A 20,622-nucleotide genomic window follows, 5' to 3' on the forward strand; every position below is an offset into this window, starting at 1 on the left:
GAACGCCTAGCCAGCACGCAGCAGCTGCGTGTACAGCCGGTACGGCGTGTCGACGAACCCCACCAGCACGCCGCCGCTGGCGCTGAGCACGAGCACCACCTTGGACGCACCACGCACGCAGGTGGGAGTGCAGCGGCACTGTGCCGCCCGGGGCGAGGTCAGTGCGCGGCATGGCCAGCCTCTGCGTGTTCGCACCGGGATGGGACGTGGCCAGGTTGGTGAATGATGAGCGTCACGTTGAACCCACAGAGCGTAGTGGCGGACAGGTCTGTGGGCCGGGAGAGCGCCGAGGTGGCGAAGTGGTCCCGCGCCATCACCATGTCGATGCACGGCGTGCCGTTGAGTTGGTGTTAAATATAAATAGAGTGTCTAGTCTCTTTCCATTGGTTTGAATTTTGGCTTAATTGGCTAGCAAATCTTTCATGGTATCAAAGCCAAGAGGTTCTAAGTTTCGACCTTGCTGCGCAGTATTAAAAATAAAAAAATCATTCAAGACCCTGCTCGTGCAGTATTAAATACGTAACAAATAGATTATGCGCTTGCACTGCTAGAACTAAAATAGTCAGACGTGAGGGTGACTATCAAATACCAGTGGCTAGTCATCAATCTTTCAGTTGAAACGGCACGGCAGACATCAGCGACAACGTCCTCAAGAGGAGGTCTGGGTCGGATTTGGAAACGATGAAGAAGATGACATAAATTATGGCTTTTTTTCAAACACCAGTGGGAAGATCATGTACCTTCAGTGATTAGACATGTCTCATCTGTATACGTAGTGTATAAGTTTTTTTTTTGTTGAAACAATATAACAGGTAGTATGTAGTGTAGTTAGTGTCCCGAGAGCGTATATTCAAAAATCAGGCTCTGGCTTTGTGGAATGTAGCTTCCAAGTTGCTGCGTGTGTGAGCAGCTGAAAGGTAAGGGCTACCTTACCTTTGCCTCATCCATGATATAACCTCAATTTCTCAAAGCAAGTTCTTCTCAAGTCACTTCTCGACTGTCTTGGTTAATGCTCATTTGGCTCAGACTTGCTTTAAGAATTTTGAAATCCATACACACCCATACTGGAATCCTTCTGAACATATAGAAAGTTCCATCGGAAGCCTCATTCACACGATCATACTAGTACAATAGTTCATGGTTGGATATACTGCCATGGATCCCGTTGATGCATAAACGTACAACAGCCCTCAGTTGTCAATTACAACTTTCCCCTTGTACATATCATGGTGCAAGAAGAATGGTAGTGTTACAGCAGATTTTGACAAGATGGTTACAGTGGTGATACATTCTTCAGATCGTCGAGAAAGAGGCAGCCAAACACCGTGTTGAAAAAATCACTGCCTCTGATGGGGCCCTGGCTCCCAACGAGAGCACGTGTGTCATACTGGCATGCCCTCGTGCAGTCTGGGCAATATGTCACCTGCATTTCATGGTCAAGTGGTGAGAGAGTTGTTCCGTTGGAACATATGAAAACAGCTAGTACTAGGCATCAGGTTCAAAATTATGAAGTTAGGTGTATCCCCGTCTGCGAGTACTTCCAGTGCTGAAGTTCCGGTTATTCATGGATGTCAACAGCTAGAAATTGTTTCGCAAGAAAAATACACCAGCTAGAAATTATAACTCTGTCATGACTAATGAGTAACTGTCCTATTTTGGTTCAGGCATTCACTACACTTAACCAGCTTCCATGATACTGCTATCATGCCAAATGGGCCAAGAAAATGCTGCATCAAGAATATCTGGATCGACAGAGTGATACATAGTTTTCATACTCAGCAGGCCATAAAATGGTATTTCTAACTCCAATGGAACAAGCACTGTGTTCTGATCATGCACAGTAACACTAATGGATATGCACAAGTTTAAAAAAGAAATCATTAACAATGCTTTTTACGGAATATTATTAACAATGTTGGGGTGTAGGGGTGAGGAGGCTAGATTTATATGTAGTCGAGGCATACCTCTAAAATCTTTGGCTTGAATTTGTTATCAAGCATAACATCAACGCCATAAATGGCCCTGCAGAATTCGTCCTGCATCTCAGGATGAACAACTGAGGCTGACTCAAAGACACGCCTTATCATATTCCTGATGTTTTCATGGATGTCCAGCCACTTAACTAAAAATATTAACAATATATCAGAAACCTAAGACATCAAACTATACAAAGGAGAGGGAATGCAAGATGTAAACCTTGGTGCTCCTTCTCAAACTCCTTGACGAACTCTGGAGTATTCATATGGTTCATCTTCCCAGTATAATTCTGGATGGGGAGAGCAATTAGGAGGCTAGGTTACATTTTGAACACTTATTACAATGAAAAGTTGACGACTGATCACAATATGAGCATACAGCCAGCTGGTATAATAATATTTAGTATAACAGGAGAGAGAATACAACATCAGCAAGCTTCTACACAGCTAACATTCATGATGGGATATCAAAAATGACACGTATAATTGTCAATGAAATTTGATCTTACCATCACAGTGAAATGGGTCTCGTACTCAAAAAAGCTAGTTTTCTCCAAAGTGTATTGATTGTTTGCTAACCTGACCTACAAAATGGAAAAGGTGGATGAACAAAAGTCATTGGATATCATCATCAATTGATCGGCACAGAGATTCATCAAATATAATTAAAATTTTAGGCCATACCCAAAAAACATCAGTAAGAAATATATCCAAAGGGCATATACTGCGGACCAAAACAATGTACCGAAGATCAAACTTCCTTCCTTGGAAAAGCGCAGGATACTCAATATACTTTTGGCATATCTTGGGACCTGTCTCAATAAGTCTGATAATAGCAGATAAATCACCACTCACAGTGGTATCAATTGTTCTTGCCATATTCCAAGGCTTCATGATCCACAAGTTGTCCATACCATCTCGTTTTCTCACACAATAATCTCCAATTAGTTGAGACAAATGGGTCTCTAGGTTATATGTAGGTTGAAGCCACTCAGGTGAGCCCCATGCCTGTAGGAGTTCATATTAGTTTCAGATGCCACTAGCATCAAAGATACTGAGTCCAAAGCACTTATATAGACTGCTAATCAAAGCTATGCCAAAGGTTTCTCCAAAAAGGAGGGTATACACCTAAGAGCTTTTTTTATCTCGCACCTTGTGGATAGTATCTGCTAGGTGGTGCTTCATAACCAGGCAAGCTTCATAAGGAAATTGATTTGTGTATTGTTGGTCCGTAAGGCCTAGTGAACTCTTTAATTCCGAATCAACTTGCGCGCCTAGCCAGATTATGTCTGCATCCTGTGGATCAGTTGCTGCACCAAAACAATACAGATGTGAAACATAAGCCAATTGCCTTTGAAGCATATTTTTCAAGAAATAAAAGGATCAAACTAGGTCAACTCTATGGATCACCATGACTGTACAAGCATATCAAAATCAAAAGAACCATAAAACCAAGTTGCAAACAAATACTAATGTATTGTTAGAAGATCATCCCAAATATTGGCTCAACTTCAATTTTCCTCAAGTAGTTAACTAAAAGATATATCACCAAGCCATAACCATAATTTACAACTTGAGCAGTAAACAATACTTTTTTCAAAACAAAACTGGAAGGGAGACACCTACAGGCTACATTATAAATAGCCTGAACTCAAGTGGTTGCGTTGTACATCGACTCTCCTAACCAAGTGAGCTAGGTGCACTTCCTTCAGTAGCAAACTATATTGATGGCAGAGTGCTATCATGAGGTGTATACTGCGTCAGAAAAGGAAAATAACATTTATGTACTTAACTCCTTTTGGTAAAAAAGAAAAGGTGTCACAACTCACGAGAAGATTTTCATGCTATGTCATTAGCTTTCCACATGAACAAACAATCCAACAGAAAGGGCACAAGTGATGAAAGGAAAGGAAATAGATTGCAAGCCCAACAGGCCACTCCTCAGTCCTAAAAAAGATACAGATACATAAAGCAGGACACAGCTTTGCTTACTGAGAACAAACTCTGGACGTGTTAAGAACTCCTCTACTTGGGATATATCAGTTAATACTCGAAGTGCACTGCCATCACTTGGGCGCACACTTTTGGTTGAGGGTGTCTCTTTTGTAGAAGGACAAATACTAGTTGATTCAAGCTGCTCCTGATACTTTCTGAATTCCTACGAAGTAGCCAAAAAGCAAGATAGGACATAAGGTTATTCATCGGTCCGTGTACATCTCAAGTCCCCAAAATGTTAGGACTGACATGAAAAAAGTACCTGAATAAAATAGTTCTCTGGTGTGTGGAACCAAGCTGTAAGCCTAGCTGAGCGTTGTTTGTCTTCACCAATACCAAACAAGAAATCTCGGGTACATTCCTCTCCAGTATGAACATCACGAATAGGCCACAGAATTGTGTAACTGAAAATATTGGATATTAACAAACTAAACAGTGGTAGCATATTACTACAATTCAAACGTCAATACCTTATAGCAGAAGCTAGTTTTCCTTCTGGCATGAACAAGAAAGGAGCTATTCTGAAGTTAGCACCGTCACTATGGCGCATGGCTGAGGCCAACTCATCCATGACATACCTGCATTAAGAACCAGCCACGAAATAATATCAAAGTATACAACAATCAAACGTATTCCGTGTCCAATACAATGTTTCTAATTGTCCAGAAGTGAAAACAAACATATTTCTCAAATGGTCTAACTGGATAGATTTATACAATTATACTACATAGCACTCAGGTGTTAGTCAAGTTCATAATGCCAACATGATTCTTTTTACAAAAAATTTTGCAGTATTTAACTTCACAGTAACTAAATTGCACCAACTCTTTGTCTCTTTCAGAAGGGATGAAAAGAGGTTGCAGAAATGTCATACCAAATAGGTGTTTCATCCAACTTTTCTGCATCAGCAAGCCGGTATGTCATAAGATACAGCCACATTGCACCAATAACTCTTTCAGCAAGGGATTCTTCAGGTGACCATTCTGGAACACGTGGTTTTAGTGCAGAGTCCACTACATGTTTACCAGTCTCTACTATATTTGATGCACTGACACCATTTAGCAAGGTCAGATTGGGAAGAGATTCAAGAATGGAAATCGCATTGTTTCCAAGAGGGCCAGGAATGTCTACCTGTGAAAAGATAATCACTTTTACATGTATATCTAGATTACACGCGTCCTAGTCTAGAAATAAGACAAGAACTAAAGATAGCAACATATTTGCAAGACAGCATGAAGTTTGGCAATAATACCTCCAACTCTTGTAAATGTGTAAACCCACTAAATAACTTCAAGAGATCATCACCAGAAACTTGATCCAAAGGATTTCCGCGGATGTTCAAGTTTGAAAGAGATGACAGTTTACTAGAGGAGAACACCTGGGAAATACAAAATGTAGCAAGCAAAGTTATCAGCGAAGTGGTTCACCTTTTTCTGATTGTACAATTCTGAAAAGGAGATAGCTTAGACTTGAGCACAATGATACAGGTACTCTTTAATGAAATAGTGTTATAGATACCTTACCTCTGGTAGTTTGTGGATGGACCTATCAGAGAGGTCAAGTGCCACAACATTCTCCAATGATATGCTTTCCACAGACAAACAGGGATTTTCTGCTCCAACTATATCTCCACAGAACCCTAAAGCCCACTCTTCAGCTTTACTTGTAAAATGTGAATTGTAGATTTCCAATTCAGGAAGAGCATCAAAAACACCTTTGTCAGCACTGTCAGCATCAAAACAATATTAGAATGATAACACCTGGATTTTACAACAACAGTACCTGAAATAGATATCACAAATAAGGTCTAAAGTATGCCAATTAGCCAGACTGTTGTGCACAGCACTTGCTATATTGCTAAAGGCTTAAAGCTCAGGAGTTGCACATCTCTATCATGTTGTTTTTTATCACATACAGGCAGCATGACCAAATACTATGAAACAATAGGACATATATCTTTTCAGATAAATGTACTGGTATGCCCCAAATTATCACAAGCCCACATTACCAACTCATCCGTACAATAACATCAAAATACAGAATTCGGTTGCAAGAACTCAGAAAATGAATGAGCCTATATCTGGCAGGCTCTGGGCAGGTATACTTCCAGTTTTCAATAAGCCACTTCTTAGCTCTATTCCATCCTTATTTAATTTAACATCCAAGACCGGCCATTTGATGAACACACGAGTAGAATCTTCTAGGTTATCATTGTAGCAGTGCAGATCAGCAATCACTAGTATCGATTGTAGCAGTGCTATAGCACAACCAGTATTGTTTGAAGCTTAATAAGTAGCTACCTAATAAACTTCCATACATCAGGATCACTAAAATTAAATTGTAGTTGGACCAATAGCCAATTAAGATCATCGAAACTATGCACAGAAGAGCTGACAAAATAGGTAACTAAAAAAGCATGTCAAAGCACAATTCTGACCCTTGGTTAAGGATAGGGTTCTCATTCAACCAAAGTGCCTTTAACCTTCCACACTTCCCGATTTCTTGCAGTACTTTTTCTGGATCCTTCAGCCTGTTTCCCCATAGGTTTAGGGCTACCAGATTCTAGTGAGAAAGAAATGAATAAAAAGTTTCAGAAAAACATCAGATACCAATCATAAATCATTCAGAAAGAGTTCTTACGAACAACTAAGACAAACTATTCTAAAAATGCTTTATTGGGGTACAAACCACATTGGAGCATTTGACAAGCTCTACAGTTTATAGATATAAGTTCTTCTGAAATGAGCTTTAGCATTTAAATAGTAAGCATGTTATCTTCTTCTCATGAAATACCAAAGCATGGAATAGTCAAATATGAAAGTACAGACTGCAATACTATATACTTATACAAGATCGACCAGATATGCTATTACTGTACAATACAGGAAATGGCAACTACAGAACATGTATATGTGGAGAATAGTCAGACCGGAAAATTTGCAGATAGATTCAGTGCTACTAGCATATCATCATCAATCCCGAGTTCCTCCAGCTCCAGCCATGCTGCAAAATCACTTCCCGTCTCCTGGATTCTAGTCTTTTCTTTCTCCACCACCTGCAAGACATGCTCCAGGCTCCCGGTCTTTTCAGTGTCCTGCTCTTCGGACTCTTCGACCTCGGTTCCCCTGTCCAGGTCCACGCACATTAGCGCTGCCATTCTCTCGGCCAATCCCGGCACTTCCCGCAACTACAAATCACCAACATACAAACATGAGATTGAGATCACTCATGACAGGTCAAATTTCTGTAACTTGATACTTATCCCTTATTTGTCAGGTCAACAAGCATTGCTAGTAGTTGACGGAAAGAAAGACAGTACAAATTTCTAACCATGAACTGAAAACGAAATGTTCTGAACAGAGGAGAATAACAGAAGAAATTATAGAACAATTTAAAACCGGAGGCAATTCTAGCCGCCACTCACTTCACTAATGGAACAACTAATTTACAGTATAAAACCATCGGAAATCAAAATTTTGAGCAGAGTTCACTATTACAGATATGTAGAAAAACCGGTAATAGCACGGCATGAAAGATGAAACCCCTCGAGATCAGAAGCACAAGGTCCAGATGAAGCAAATTGTTATAGTACTAAATAGCGTCAACAGCTACACGAGAACCAAGCAGTTGCTTCTGGATCAGCTAACGCGAGTAATTCGTAGCAGGAATCAAGACGAGCGCTCACCTGCTTGAGCGCATCGGCGAGGCGGAAGGACCAGGCGTGGTCGACGAGGAAGACGTCCGACTCGCTCCCTAGCGTCGTCTCAGAGGCGAGAACGAGGCGGCGCTGCCTTCCTCCCTCGCAGGGCTCGACGGAAAATCTCTCCCCGCCGTCGAACACCTCGTCGGCGAGCTTGCGGTACAGCCGTCGGTGCAGCGGCAGCGGGATGCCCGCCGCAGAGAGCAGGAACTGATGCACCCGAGCGAAGTCCTCGAAGCTGCGGATGCGTTCGTCGCCGCATGGGACGGCAGCAGGTGACATGGCGAGGACGGACGGTGGCGGCGGAGGGGGACTGGGGAGGAGGCAGCAAGCGGCGGTTGGGGGTGACAAGGGTTTAACGGACCAGCTAGATGATGTTGCTTTAGGATTCGTGTGGTGAGTGTGTTTTGTTCTGTTGTGTGTGCCGCTCCGATGAAAAATGCCAAAAATAACACATTTTCACAACTTTATTTACAAAGAACACCAGTACGATTTTTTCGAAAAAATAGCATCTAGGGCAGAGTCATAACATGGCATGACTAATTTGCTCGATACACATGCTAACGGTTTTTACTGACCATTCAAACCTACTGTTTGTTGGACTAGCTTAACCCTTGTTGTTAGGGTGGAGCCATGGTTCAGCACACTGCATCATCGTCATCCACTTCTGGCGGTGGTAGATGTACTCCATGCAGCACACCATGGTGGGGATTGGCGGCATGGGCCTACGGCCAACATTTGGCTTCCACCTATTCGCCCCTATGTTGTATGACAACCCATTGTTATCGTGTTGGGCAAGTACGGCCACCTATTGCACGGAAGGTCCTGTTTCCAGTGGCTCACTATATTGCCTCCAACATGCATATCATCGGAGGTGAGGAGTGGGAGGGAGGGCGTCCCCGCGCCGGTGGAGAATGGCAACGCGACGCGCAAGGATTGATACATAAAGCGGTCATGCGGTAGGTGGGAGTGTTTGTGTGCATTAACGTTGGTGTCGGTTTTCTTTGAGAAATTAATCATTCGAGCGTGAGGAATCTGAAAAGAAAGAAACGACTTCATCTTCAAAAGTATTAGGCCGACTAGGTCATCTTAGAGGGCAAGAGTGCAATCTGATCTTCAACTGCTAAGGTTTCCTTAAAATCTGGTAGGTTCCATTCTCAGTCTTATAGATAGAGTCTATTTTTTCTTAGATCTTTTGTAAAAAGGTGTTCATACCTTCTCATGTAAAGCTTTGTGTTTGATTAATGAAATACCAGTAGGAGCCTCTCCTACTTTTTTCTGGTCAAAAAAACGCCAGTGTCAGTTCAATGGCAGCGACGCGTGGGGAAGTGACAACGCTCGCTTAGGAAACTGGCATGGTGGGTGTTGCATTAAACAATGTTGATCACCACTTCACCGACAGTTTGTGCCGATGATAAGACAGATCCACCATGATAACTCTAAAGCCTCCATACACTTCCTCATGGTATTCAGCCAAGATGTTGCCTCCATTGGTGTCCCATTCCCATGGAAGTCGCCAACATTCATGTATATCCAATCTTTTAGCTTCATCTCCTAACCATCATCTCCATAATCAGTTTTTCCATTATGACTCTGCTTAACATCAGTGTCTGATTCTTCCCTACGTCCACCCAAGGCCTCGCCTAGCACAAGCGCGGCCACGATCCCAAACCCTAGCAGCTCTTGGTGGCATACTACAACATAATATCAACAATCAACAAAAAAATCACATCAACCATATGTATCCTTACTCAAATGGATAAGATCGCAAACAGAAGACCAAGATAAGTGGAAACATAAATGATATGCATATCCCATGACCCCAATCCTAGTGTGTATTGAATTTTAAATAGTTAAGTAAATCAAATTTTAATTGTTAGGCAGCCAAGAGAAAAATTAAAATATGATATTAGCATGTTATCTTTTTCTTTAGTCTGTTCCAAGATATGTAAAACCTAGTCTTTGATACCAACTGTAACATCATCAAGTTTCACTTACGTGGTGATCGTGTCTGAGCGTGTCTGGCACCCTAGCCACCCCGAAGGTTGGGCCAAACAAGGGCGTGTGGGCCTATTTTTTTTAATCACGCGGGCGAATGGGGCGCCGTTGGAGGCACATGCTCTTAGATTGGAAGTGACATGCTTGCTCGCCAATATGCTTAATTGTGCATGTGAGAGTTGAGGAGGTTCTAGCAACGGGTCCACTGAATATTGCATTTAGAAGATCATAGGAGGGACAGACGAGTTACACCGTGCAAAGGCTACATGTCCTCTAAAAATAGAGTGTTACATCTATTTTAAACGTAAAGGATCCTCTATTTAAAGAAGTCTTGCTTAATTAACCCTCACGAGACCTTTACAATTTGGATTAAATTTTGCATAATCATATTTATTGCGGGTAGTTCTTGCCAAAGGTGTTGTTTGTTTAAAAATTGAAACAACCATTTGTTAAGTAAGCATTTGTTTTTATCTCAATATTTTCAACCACGAGTCCAACTTAATCTTTGCGTCTACAAATAATGTCCTATGTAGTGAGTTTATATTTTCTCTTATGCTCATCATGTCGTTGCCTATTCGATGGTACCCCGGAGAAGGGATCCTCACGAGGGGGGGAAGAAGTAGGGGCCATCGGGTGGAGAGTCCTCGGAACGGTGGTACGCGATTTACTCAGCTTCGGAACACCTGCACGATGGCGGGGCCTACTACTGCTTGTCTGGAATTATCTGGACGGTTTTGCGTTGTTACAATGAGTTGTGGTTGTCCCTCTAGGGCTCTCAGGATTCGGCTTATAAAGGCGCTTGGATCTAGGGTTTACAAGGAGAGTTCTTGCAGTACTTTTTCTGGATCCTTCAGCCTGTTTCCCCATAGGTTTAGGGCTACCAGATTCTAGTGAGAAAGAAATGAATAAAAAGTTTCAGAAAAACATCAGATACCAATCATAAATCATTCAGAAAGAGTTCTTACAACAACTAAGACAAACTATTCTAAAAATGCTTTATTGGGGTACAAACCACATTGGAGCATTTGACAAGCTCTACAGTTTATAGATATAAGTTCTTCTGAAATGAGCTTTAGCATTTAAATAGTAAGCATGTTATCTTCTTCTCATGAAATACCAAAGCATGGAATAGTCAAATATGAAAGTACAGACTGCAATACTATATACTTATACAAGATCGACCAGATATGCTATTACTGTACAGTACAGGAAATGGCAACTACAAACATGTATATGTGGAGAAGAGTCAGACCGGAAAATTTGCAGATAGATTCAGTGCTACTAGCATATCATCATCAATTCCGAGCTCCTCCAGCTCCAGCCATGCTGCAAAATCACTTCCCGTCTCCTGGATTCTAGCCTTTTCTTTCTCCACCACCTGCAAGACATGCTCCAGGCTCCCAGTCTTTTCAGTGTCCTGCTCATCTGACTCTTCGACCTCGGTTCCCCTGTCCAGGTCCACGCACATTAGCGCTGCCATTCTCTCGGCCAATCCCGGCACTTCGCGTAACTACAAATCACCAACATACAAACATGAGATTGAGATCACTCATGACAGGGTAAATTTCTGTAACTTGTTACTTATCCGTATTTATCAGGTCAACAAGCATTGCTAGTAGTTGACAGGAAGAAAAACAGTACAAATTTGTATGCATGAATTGAAAACGAAATGCTCTGAACAGAGGTTAATAATAGAACAAATTAGAACAATTTAAAACCGGAGGCAATTCTAGCCGCCACTCACTTCACTAATGGAGCAACTAATTTACAGTATAAAACCATCGGAAATCAAAAATTTGAGCAGAGTTCACTATTACAGATATGTAGAAAAACCGGTAATAGCACGGCATGAAAGATGAAACCCCTCGAAATCAGAAGCACAAGGTCCAGATGAAGCAAATTGTTATGCTAAATAGCGTCAATAGCTAACCAAAACCAAGCCGTTGCTTCCGGATAAGCTATTGCGAGTAATTCGTTACAGGAATGAGACGAGCGCTCACCTGCTTGAGCGCATCGGCGAGGCGGAAGGACCACGCGTGGTCGACGAGGAAGACGTCCGACTCGCTCCCTAGCGTCGTCTGAGAGGCGAGAACGAGGCGGCGCTGCCTCCCTCCCTCGCAGGGCTCGACGGAAAATCTCTCCCCGCCGTCGAACACCTCGTCGGCGAGCTTGCGGTGCAGCCGTCGGTGCAGCGACAGCGGGACGCCCGCCGCAGAGAGCAGGAACTGATGCACCCGAGCGAAGTCCTCGAAGCTGCGGATGCGTTCGTCGCCGCATGGGACGGCAGCAGGTGACATGGCGAGGAGGGACGGTGGCGGCGGAGGAGGAGGAGGCAGCAGGCGGCGGTTGGGGGTGAGAAGGGTTTAACGTGACCAGCTAGATGATGTTGCTTTAGGATTCGTGTGGCGAGTGTGTTGTGTTGTGTTGTGTGTGCCGCTCCGCTGGAAAATGCCAAAAATAACACATTTTCACAACTTTATTTACAAAAACACCAGTACGACTTTTTTCGAAAAAAAAAAGCATCCAGGGCAGAGTAATAACATGGCATAACTAATGGAAAACGTTCTCATCCAGCGACCGATCAAGCGAAAAAGATCGGTCGCTTGGTTCCGCGTTCGCTGCTGGGCCCGCGACCGTGACTCGCTGGCTTGCCTAGAATCTGGCCTGTTCGCCCATGTGGCCCATCACCTGTTCGCCCACACGTTCAGCCCATCACTCAACACACATAGAGACCAATTGCTGGTGCGCTGCTTCGTTTCTTTTGTGCACCCGATTTTTGTTGTATTCATGTGTGACTTTTTTGTAAAGATGGTTCGTGTTTTTTGTTGTAATTCAATATGTACCAAACTAAATTTTGCTTAACCACTTTACAGTGTTTGCAAACATATATTTTTTAATCGTTTGTGACTTTTGTACAAATAGTTGGTGGATTTTTTTGTAATTCAATTTGTAGCAAATTAATTATTACTTCACCACTTTGCAGTGTTTGCAAATATATAGATTTTTGCTGTAATCGTTTGACACCTTTGTAAAAAGAGTTTGCAATTTTTGTTGTAATTCAATCTGTAGCTAATTAATTGTCGCTTGACCACTTTGCATCATTTTGCAAACATATTGATTTTTTGTTGTAATTGTCTATGAATTTTTGTAAAAGAAGTTGGTGACTTTTTTGTAATTTAATCAGTAGCAAATTAATTTTTTATTTTCTATTTTTGTAAACATATGGATTTTTGTTGTAATAGTCTCCGGTTTTTGTTAATAATATTGGCTACTTTTGTTGCAAATCAATCTTCAGCAAAACAATTTGTTGGTTTAACCACTTTATTGTGACATTATTTTTAAAAAATGTTGCGACTTTTTGTTGTAAAGGTATATTTTTTTGTATATGGGGTGAGTGTTTTGTTGTAACACCCTATGCGCTAGGGACGAATCAGCACGGTGGGATATTTATCGTAAATATCGGGAAGGATAGAGCCAAAGAGATACACCTTTTCATTCTTAAGTGAAGAAGTTAGTACCGCGAGTTGATTTTCTCAAAAACTAGGGGCCAAAATGCTAAACTGCGCTGCGGCTTGTTCTAGGTGCTGGATCGCGATCGGACGGCGCATAGTGCAACTGATTTTCTGGCCCAGATCAGCCGACCGACGCTGAGTACGCCCCATAACTAATTTGCTCGATAAACATTGATACGTCCAATTTGCATCACTATTTTATATCATAATTTGCTGTTATTCATTGATATATTTAATATTTGGATATAATACTTATGTTATTTCATCTATTTTGCATGTTTCATGATTATTGGAGGATCGCGCACCGGAGCCGAGATTCTGCTCGAAAAAAGCATCGTCGAACGCAATATTTCGGAAGATCAACAATTGAAGAGAATTACACGAAAAGTCCTATTTTTCCGGATGACGAAGGGAGCCGAAGGGGGAGAAGAGGGGACCCGAGGTGGGCCCACCCCACGAGCCGGCGCGGCCCAAGGCCCGGCCGCGCCGCCCTATGAGGAGGGGGCCCACGGCCCCTCTCGCCCCCTTTTCTTCGCGTACTCCTTCGTCCCGAAAACCTAAGCTCCGGAGGTACGTCGCGAAGAGTCACGGCCGCCTCGCGGGGCGGAGAACACCGAGAGAGAAAAGAGCTCTCCGAGCAGGCTGAGATCTGCCGGGGAAATTCCCTCCCGGAGGGGGAAATCGACGCCATCGACATCGTCATCGAGCTGGACATCATCTCCATCACCATCACCATCATATTCATCATCATCACCGCCATCTCCACCGCTGCACCTTGATACGTCTCCGACGTATCGATAATTTCTTATGTTCCATGCCATATTATTGATGATACCTACATGTTTTATGCACACTTTATGTCATATTCGTGCATTTTCTGGAACTAACCTATTAACAAGATGCCGAAGAGCCGATTCGTTGTTTTCTAGCTGTTTTGGTTTCAGAAATCCTAGTAACGAAATATTCTCGGAATTGGACGAAATCAAAACCCAGGGTCCTATTTTGCCACGAAGCTTCCGGAAGACCGAAGAGGAGTCGAAGTGGGGCCACGAGGGCCGCCACCATAGGGCGGCGCGGCCCGGGACTTGGCCGCGCCGACCCGTGGTGTGGGGCCCTCGTGTGGCCCCCCACGTTGCCCTTCCGCCTACTTAAAGCCTCCGTCGCGAAACCCCCGATGCGAAAAAACCACGATACGGAAAACCTTCCGGAGACGCCACCGCCGCCAATCCCATCTCGGGGATTACGGAGATCTCCTCCGGCACCCTGCCGGAGAGGGGATTCATCTCCCGGAGGACTCTTCACCGCCATGGTCACCTCCGGAGTGATGAGTGAGTAGTTCACCCCTGGACTATGGGTCCATAGCAGTAGCTAGATGGTTGTCTTCTCCTCATTGTGCTTCATTGTTGGATCTTGTGAGCTGCCTAACATGATCAAGATCATCTATCCGTAATACTATATGTTGTGTTTGTCGGGATCCGATGGATAGAGAATACCATGTTATGTTAATTATCAAGTTATTACCTATGTGTTGTTTATGATCTTGCATGCTCTCCGTTATTAGTAGAGGCTCTGGCCAAGTTGATGCTAGTAACTCCAAGAGGGAGTATTTATGCTCGATAGTGGGTTCATGCCCGCATTGACACTCGGGGAGTGACGAGAAACCCCTAAGGTTGTGTTGTCTTGTTGCCACTAGGGATAAAACATTGATGCTATGTCCGAGGATGTAGTTGTTGATTACATTACGCACCATACTTAATGCAATTGTCTCGTTGCTTTGCAACTTAATACTTGGAAGGGGTTCGGATGATAACTCGAAGGTGGACTTTTTAGGCATAGATGCAGTTGGATGGCGGTCTATGTACTTTGTCGTAATGCCCAATTAAATCTCACTATACTTATCATGACATGTATGTGCATTGTTATGCCCTCTCTATTTGTCAATTGCCCGACTGTAATTTGTTCACCCAACATGCTTTTATCTTATGGGAGAGACACCTCTAGTGAACTGTGGACCCCGGTCCATTCTTTTAATACTGAAATACAAATCTGCTGCAATACTTGTTTTACTTGTTTTCTTGGAAACAATCATCTTCCACACAATACGGTTAATCCTTTGTTACGACAAGCCGGTGAGATTGACAACCTCACTTTGTTTCGTTGGGGCAAAGTACTTTGGTTGTGTTGTGCAGGTTCCACGTTGGCGCCGGAATCTCCGGTGTTGCGCCGCACTACATCCCGCCGCCATCAACCTTCAACGTGCTTCTTGGCTCCTCCTGGTTCGATAAACCTTGGTTTCTTTACGAGGGAAAACTTGCTGCTGTGCGCATCATACCTTTCTCTTGGGGTTCCCAACGAACGTGTGAATTACACGCCATCAAGCATATTTTCTGGCGCCGTTGCCGGGGAGATCAAGACACGCTGCAAGGGGAGTCTCCACTTCTCAATCTCTTTACTTTGTTTTTGTCTTGCTTTATTTTATTTACTACTTTGTTTGCTGCATTATATTAAAACACAAAAAAATTAGTTGCTAGTTTTACTTTATTTACTATCTTGTTTGCTATATTAAAAACACAAAAAAATTAGTTTACTTGCATTTACTTTATCTAGTTTGTTTTATTTACTACTGCGAAAATGAGTAATCCTGAAGTTGAAGTTCGTTCGTTTAAGCAACAAGGGCGAGAATGTTTAAAAGATGCTTGGTATAGAATTAGTGATGCCCATAATAGGTGTACTAAGAAACACTCCACCACTATCCTACTCGGGAATTTTTATGTTGGTATCTCTAGCTGGAATAGATATGTTCTTGATTGTCTCGCGGGAGGTAACTTCCTAGGCGCTCCCGCTTTAGAAGCTAGTTGCATTATTGAGAGTTTATTTGGAACACCACCTGTTAATGAAACTAAAATTGAAACCTCCCTTGAGGATGTTATGAAAAAATTGGAAACCATAGAGAAAAATTTTCCGAGTGTTGAAACTAAGTTGGAGATGTTACTTGATAAAACTGATGAACTTGATAAATCCTTAGGAGGAATTGATGAAAGAATTAGTGTCCTAGGAACTTGTGTTGATCATGATAATCAAATTAATAGGATTGGCGAACTTGAAAAAGCTATGGGAACCTTGGGTTCAACCTTTTCATCTTTACAGTTTAGAGAGAAAGCTTATGTGGGAAAGGAGCAAAAGTTTATGTATATCTCTAAAGTGCCTAAACCAAAGAAATATTATTATAGGCCTAAAATTGACAAAGCCCCTAGTACCACTACAGATGGGGGAGCTTATGATGCTTCATCTCTCGATAACACTTGAGTTACACTTTCTGCGCCTAGCTGAAAGGCGTTAAAGAAAAGCGCTTATGGGAGACAACCCATGTTTTACTACAGTATTTTTGTTTTATATTTGAGTCTTGGAAGTTGTTTACTACTGTAGCAACCTCTCCTTATCTTAGTTTTGAGTTTTGTTGTGCCAAGTAAAGTCTTTGATAGTAAAGTAAATACTAGATTTGGATTACTCGCGCGAAACAGATTTCTTTGTTGTCACGAATCCGGGTCTAATTCTCTGTAGGTAACTCAGAAAATTAAGCCAATTTACGTGAGTGATCCTCGGATATGTACCAACTTTCATTCAATTTGGGCATTTTCATTTGAGCAAGTCTGGTGCCCTAATAAAATCCATCTTTACGGACTGTTCTGTTTTGACAGATTCTGCCTTTTATTTTGCATTGCCTCTTTTGCTATGTTGGATGAATTTCTTTGATCCATTAATGTCCGAGTAGCTTTATGCAATGTCCGAAGTGTTAAAAATGATTGTGTCACCTCTGAACATGTTAATTTTTATTGTGCACTAACCCTCTAATGGGTTGTTTCGAGTTTGGTGTGGAGGAAGTTTTCAAGGATCAAGAGAGGAGTATGATGCAATATGATCAAGGAGAGTGAAAGCTCTAAGCTTGGGGATGCCCCGGTGGTTCACCCCTGCATATTCTAAGAAGACTCAAGCGTCTAAGCTTGGGGATGCCCAAGGCATCCCCTTCTTCATCGACAACATTATCGGGTTCCTCCCCGAAACTATATTTTTATTCCGTCACATCTTATGCACTTTGCTTGGAGCGTCGGTTTGTTTTTGTTTTTGTTTTGTTTGAATAAAATGGATCCTAGCATTCACTTTGTGGGAGAGAGACACGCTCCGTCTGTAGCATATGGACAAGTATGTCCTTAGGCTCTACTCATAGTATTCATGGCGAAGTTTCTTCTTCGTTAAATTGTTATATGGTTGGAATTGGAAAATGCTACATGTAGTAATTCTAAAATGTCTTGGATAATTTGATACTTGGCAATTGTTGTGCTCATGTTTAAGCTCTTGCATCATATACTTTGCACCCATTAATGAAGAAACACTTAGAGCTTGCTAATTTGGTTTGCATATTTGGTTTCTCTAGAGTCTAGATAATATCTAGTATTGAGTTTTGAACAACAAGGAAGACGGTGTAGAGTCTTATAATGTTTACAATATGTCTTTTATGTGAGTTTTGCTGCACCGTTCATCCTTGTGTTTGTTTCAAATAACCTTGCTAGCCTAAACCTTGTATCGAGAGGGAATACTTCTCATGCATCCAAAATCCTTGAGCCAACCACTATGCCATTTGTGTCACCCATACCTACCTACTACATGGTATTTATCCGTCATTCCAAAGTAAATTGCTTGAGTGCTACCTTTAAAATTCCATCATTCACCTTTGCAATATATAGCTCATGGGACAAATAGCTTAAAAACTATTGTGGTATTGAATATGTACTTATGCACTTTATCTCTTATTAAGTTGCTTGTTGTGCGATAACCATGCTTCGGGGACGCCATCAACTATTCTTTGTTGAATATCATGTGAGTTGCTATGCATGTCCGTCTTGTCCGAAGTAAGAGAGATCTACCACCTTAATGGTTGGAGCATACATATTGTTAGAGAAGAGCATTGGGCCGCTAACTAAAGCCATGATTCATGGTGGAAGTTTCGAGTTTTGGACATATATCCTCAATCTCATATGAGAATAATAATTGTTGCCACATGCTTATGCATTAAAGAGGAGTCCATTATCTGTTGTCCATGTTGTCCCGGTATGGATGTCTAAGTTGAGAATAATCAAAAGCGAGAAATTCAAAATGCGAGCTTTCTCCTTAGACCTTTGTACAGGCGGCATGGAGGTACCCCATTGTGACACTTGGTTAAAACATGTGTATTGCAATGATCCGGTAGTCCAAGCTAATTAGGACAAGGTGCGGGCACTATTAGTATACTATGCATGAGGCTTGTGATGGCGTGTAACTCACACGTTCGTTGGGAACCCCAAGAGGAAGGTATGATGCGCACAGCAGCAAGTTTTCCCTCAGAAAGAAACCAAGGTTTATCGAACCAGGAGGAGCCAAGAAGCACGTTGAAGGTTGATGGCGGCGGGATGTAGTGCGGCGCAACACCGGAGATTCCGGCGCCAACGTGGAACCCGCACAACACAACCAAAGTACTTTGCCCCAACGAAACAGTGAGGTTGTCAATCTCACCGACTTGTCGTAACAAAGGATTAACCGTATTGTGTGGAAGATGATTGTTTGCAGAGAAAATAGTAAAACAAGTATTGCAGCAGATTTGTATTTCAGTATTAAAAGAATGGACCGGGGTCCACGATTCACTAGAGGTGTCTCTCCCATAAGATAAAAGCATGTTGGGTGAACAAATTACGGTCGGGCAATTGACAAATAGAGAGGGCATAACAATGCACATACATGTCATGATAAGTATAGTGAGATTTAATTGGGCATTACGACAAAGTACATAGACCGCCATCCAACTGCATCTATGCCTAAAAAGTCCACCTTCGAGTTATCATCCGAACCCCTCCGAGTATTAAGTTGCTAACAACGGACAATTGCATTAAGTATGGTGCGTAATGTAATCAACAACTACATCCTCGGACATAGCGCCAATGTTTTATCCCTAGTGGCAACGAGCACAACACAACCTTAGAACTTTCTCGTCATTGTCCCGGTGTCAATGCGGCATGAACCCACTATCGAGCATAAATACTCACTCTTGGAGTTAAGAGCAAAAACTTGGCCGAGCCTCTACTAATAACGGAGAGCATGCAAGATCATAAACAACACATATGTAATAACTTGATAATTAACATAACATGGTATTCTCTATCCATCGGATCCCGACAAACACAACATAGAGTATTACGGATAGATGATCTTGATCATGTTAGGCAGCTCACAAGATCCAACAATGAAGCACAATGAGGAGAAGACAACCATCTAGCTACCGCTATGGACCCATAGTCCAGGGGTGAACTACTCACTCATCACTCCGGAGGCGACCATGGCGGTGTAGAGTCCTCCGGGAGATGAATCCCCTCTCCGGCGGGGTGCCGGAGGAGATCTCCGGAATCCCCGAGATGGGATTGGCGGCGGCGGCGTCTCCGGAAGGTTTTCCGTATCGTGGTTTTTTCGCATCGGGGGTTTCGCGACGGAGGCTTTAAGTAGGCGGAAGGGCGAGTCGGAGGGCCGACGAGGGGCCCACACCATAGGGCGGCGCGGGCCCCTCTCGGCCGCGCCGCCCTATGGTGGCGGCGCCTCGTCGCCCCACTTCGTATCCCTTTCGGTCTTCCGGAAGGTTCGTGGCAAAATAGGACCCCGGGTCTTGATTTCGTCCAATTTCGAGAATATTTCGTTACTAGGATTTCCGAAACCAAAAACAGCGAAAACAACGAATCGGCTCTTCGACATCTTGTTAATAGGTTAGTTCCAGAAAATGCACGAATATGACATAAAGTGTGCATAAAAGATGTAGGTATCATCAATAATACGGCATGGATCATAAGAAATTATCGATACGTCGGAGACGTATCAGCATCCCCAAGCTTAGTTCTTCTCGTCCCGAGCAGGTAAAACGATAACAAAGATAATTTCTGAAGTGACATGCCATCATAACCTTGATCATACTATTTGTAAACATATGTAATGAATGCAGCGATCAAAACAATGGTAATGACATGAGTAAACAAGTGAATCATAAAGCAAATACTTTTCATGAATAGTACTTCAAGACAAGCATTAATAAGTCTTGCATAAGAGTTAACTCATAAAGCAATAAATCAAAGTAAAGGTATTGAAGCAACACAAAGGAAGATTAAGTTTCAGCGGTTGCTTTCAACTTGTAACATGTATATCTCATGGATAATTGTCAACATAGAGTAATATAACAAGTGCAATATGCAAGTATGTAGGAATCAATGCACAGTTCACACAAGTGTTTGCTTCTTGAGGTGGAGAGAGATAGGTGAACTGACTCAATAAAAAAGTAAAAAAGAATGGTCCTTCAAAGAGGAAAGCATCGATTGCTATATTTGTGCTAGAGCTTTTATTTTGAAAACATGAAACAATTTTGTCAACGGTA

The 20,622-nt window shown here is 42.5% G+C and overlaps 1 protein-coding gene across 1 annotated transcript; it reads right to left on the minus strand.

Annotated features, from left to right (window-relative positions):
* Positions 1-1,084: 1,084 nt before the first annotated feature.
* Positions 1,085-11,966, minus strand: LOC124694820 (tubulin--tyrosine ligase-like protein 12). The gene is made up of 15 exons (XM_047227757.1): positions 11,670-11,966; positions 10,922-11,179; positions 6,409-6,533; positions 5,495-5,696; positions 5,224-5,349; positions 4,846-5,102; positions 4,442-4,549; positions 4,234-4,375; positions 3,969-4,134; positions 3,129-3,286; positions 2,661-2,984; positions 2,486-2,560; positions 2,197-2,266; positions 1,965-2,122; positions 1,085-1,423 (listed from the first exon to the last, which is right to left on the minus strand). Exons 1-15 carry the CDS (start codon positions 11,964-11,966, stop codon positions 1,274-1,276), a joined length of 2,616 nt encoding a protein of 871 aa, XP_047083713.1. The 3' UTR covers positions 1,085-1,273.
* Positions 11,967-20,622: the final 8,656 nt, after the last annotated feature.

The sequence above is a fragment of the Lolium rigidum genome, chromosome 3 (genome assembly GCF_022539505.1).
Source record: "Lolium rigidum isolate FL_2022 chromosome 3, APGP_CSIRO_Lrig_0.1, whole genome shotgun sequence".
Taxonomy (NCBI): domain Eukaryota; kingdom Viridiplantae; phylum Streptophyta; class Magnoliopsida; order Poales; family Poaceae; genus Lolium; species Lolium rigidum.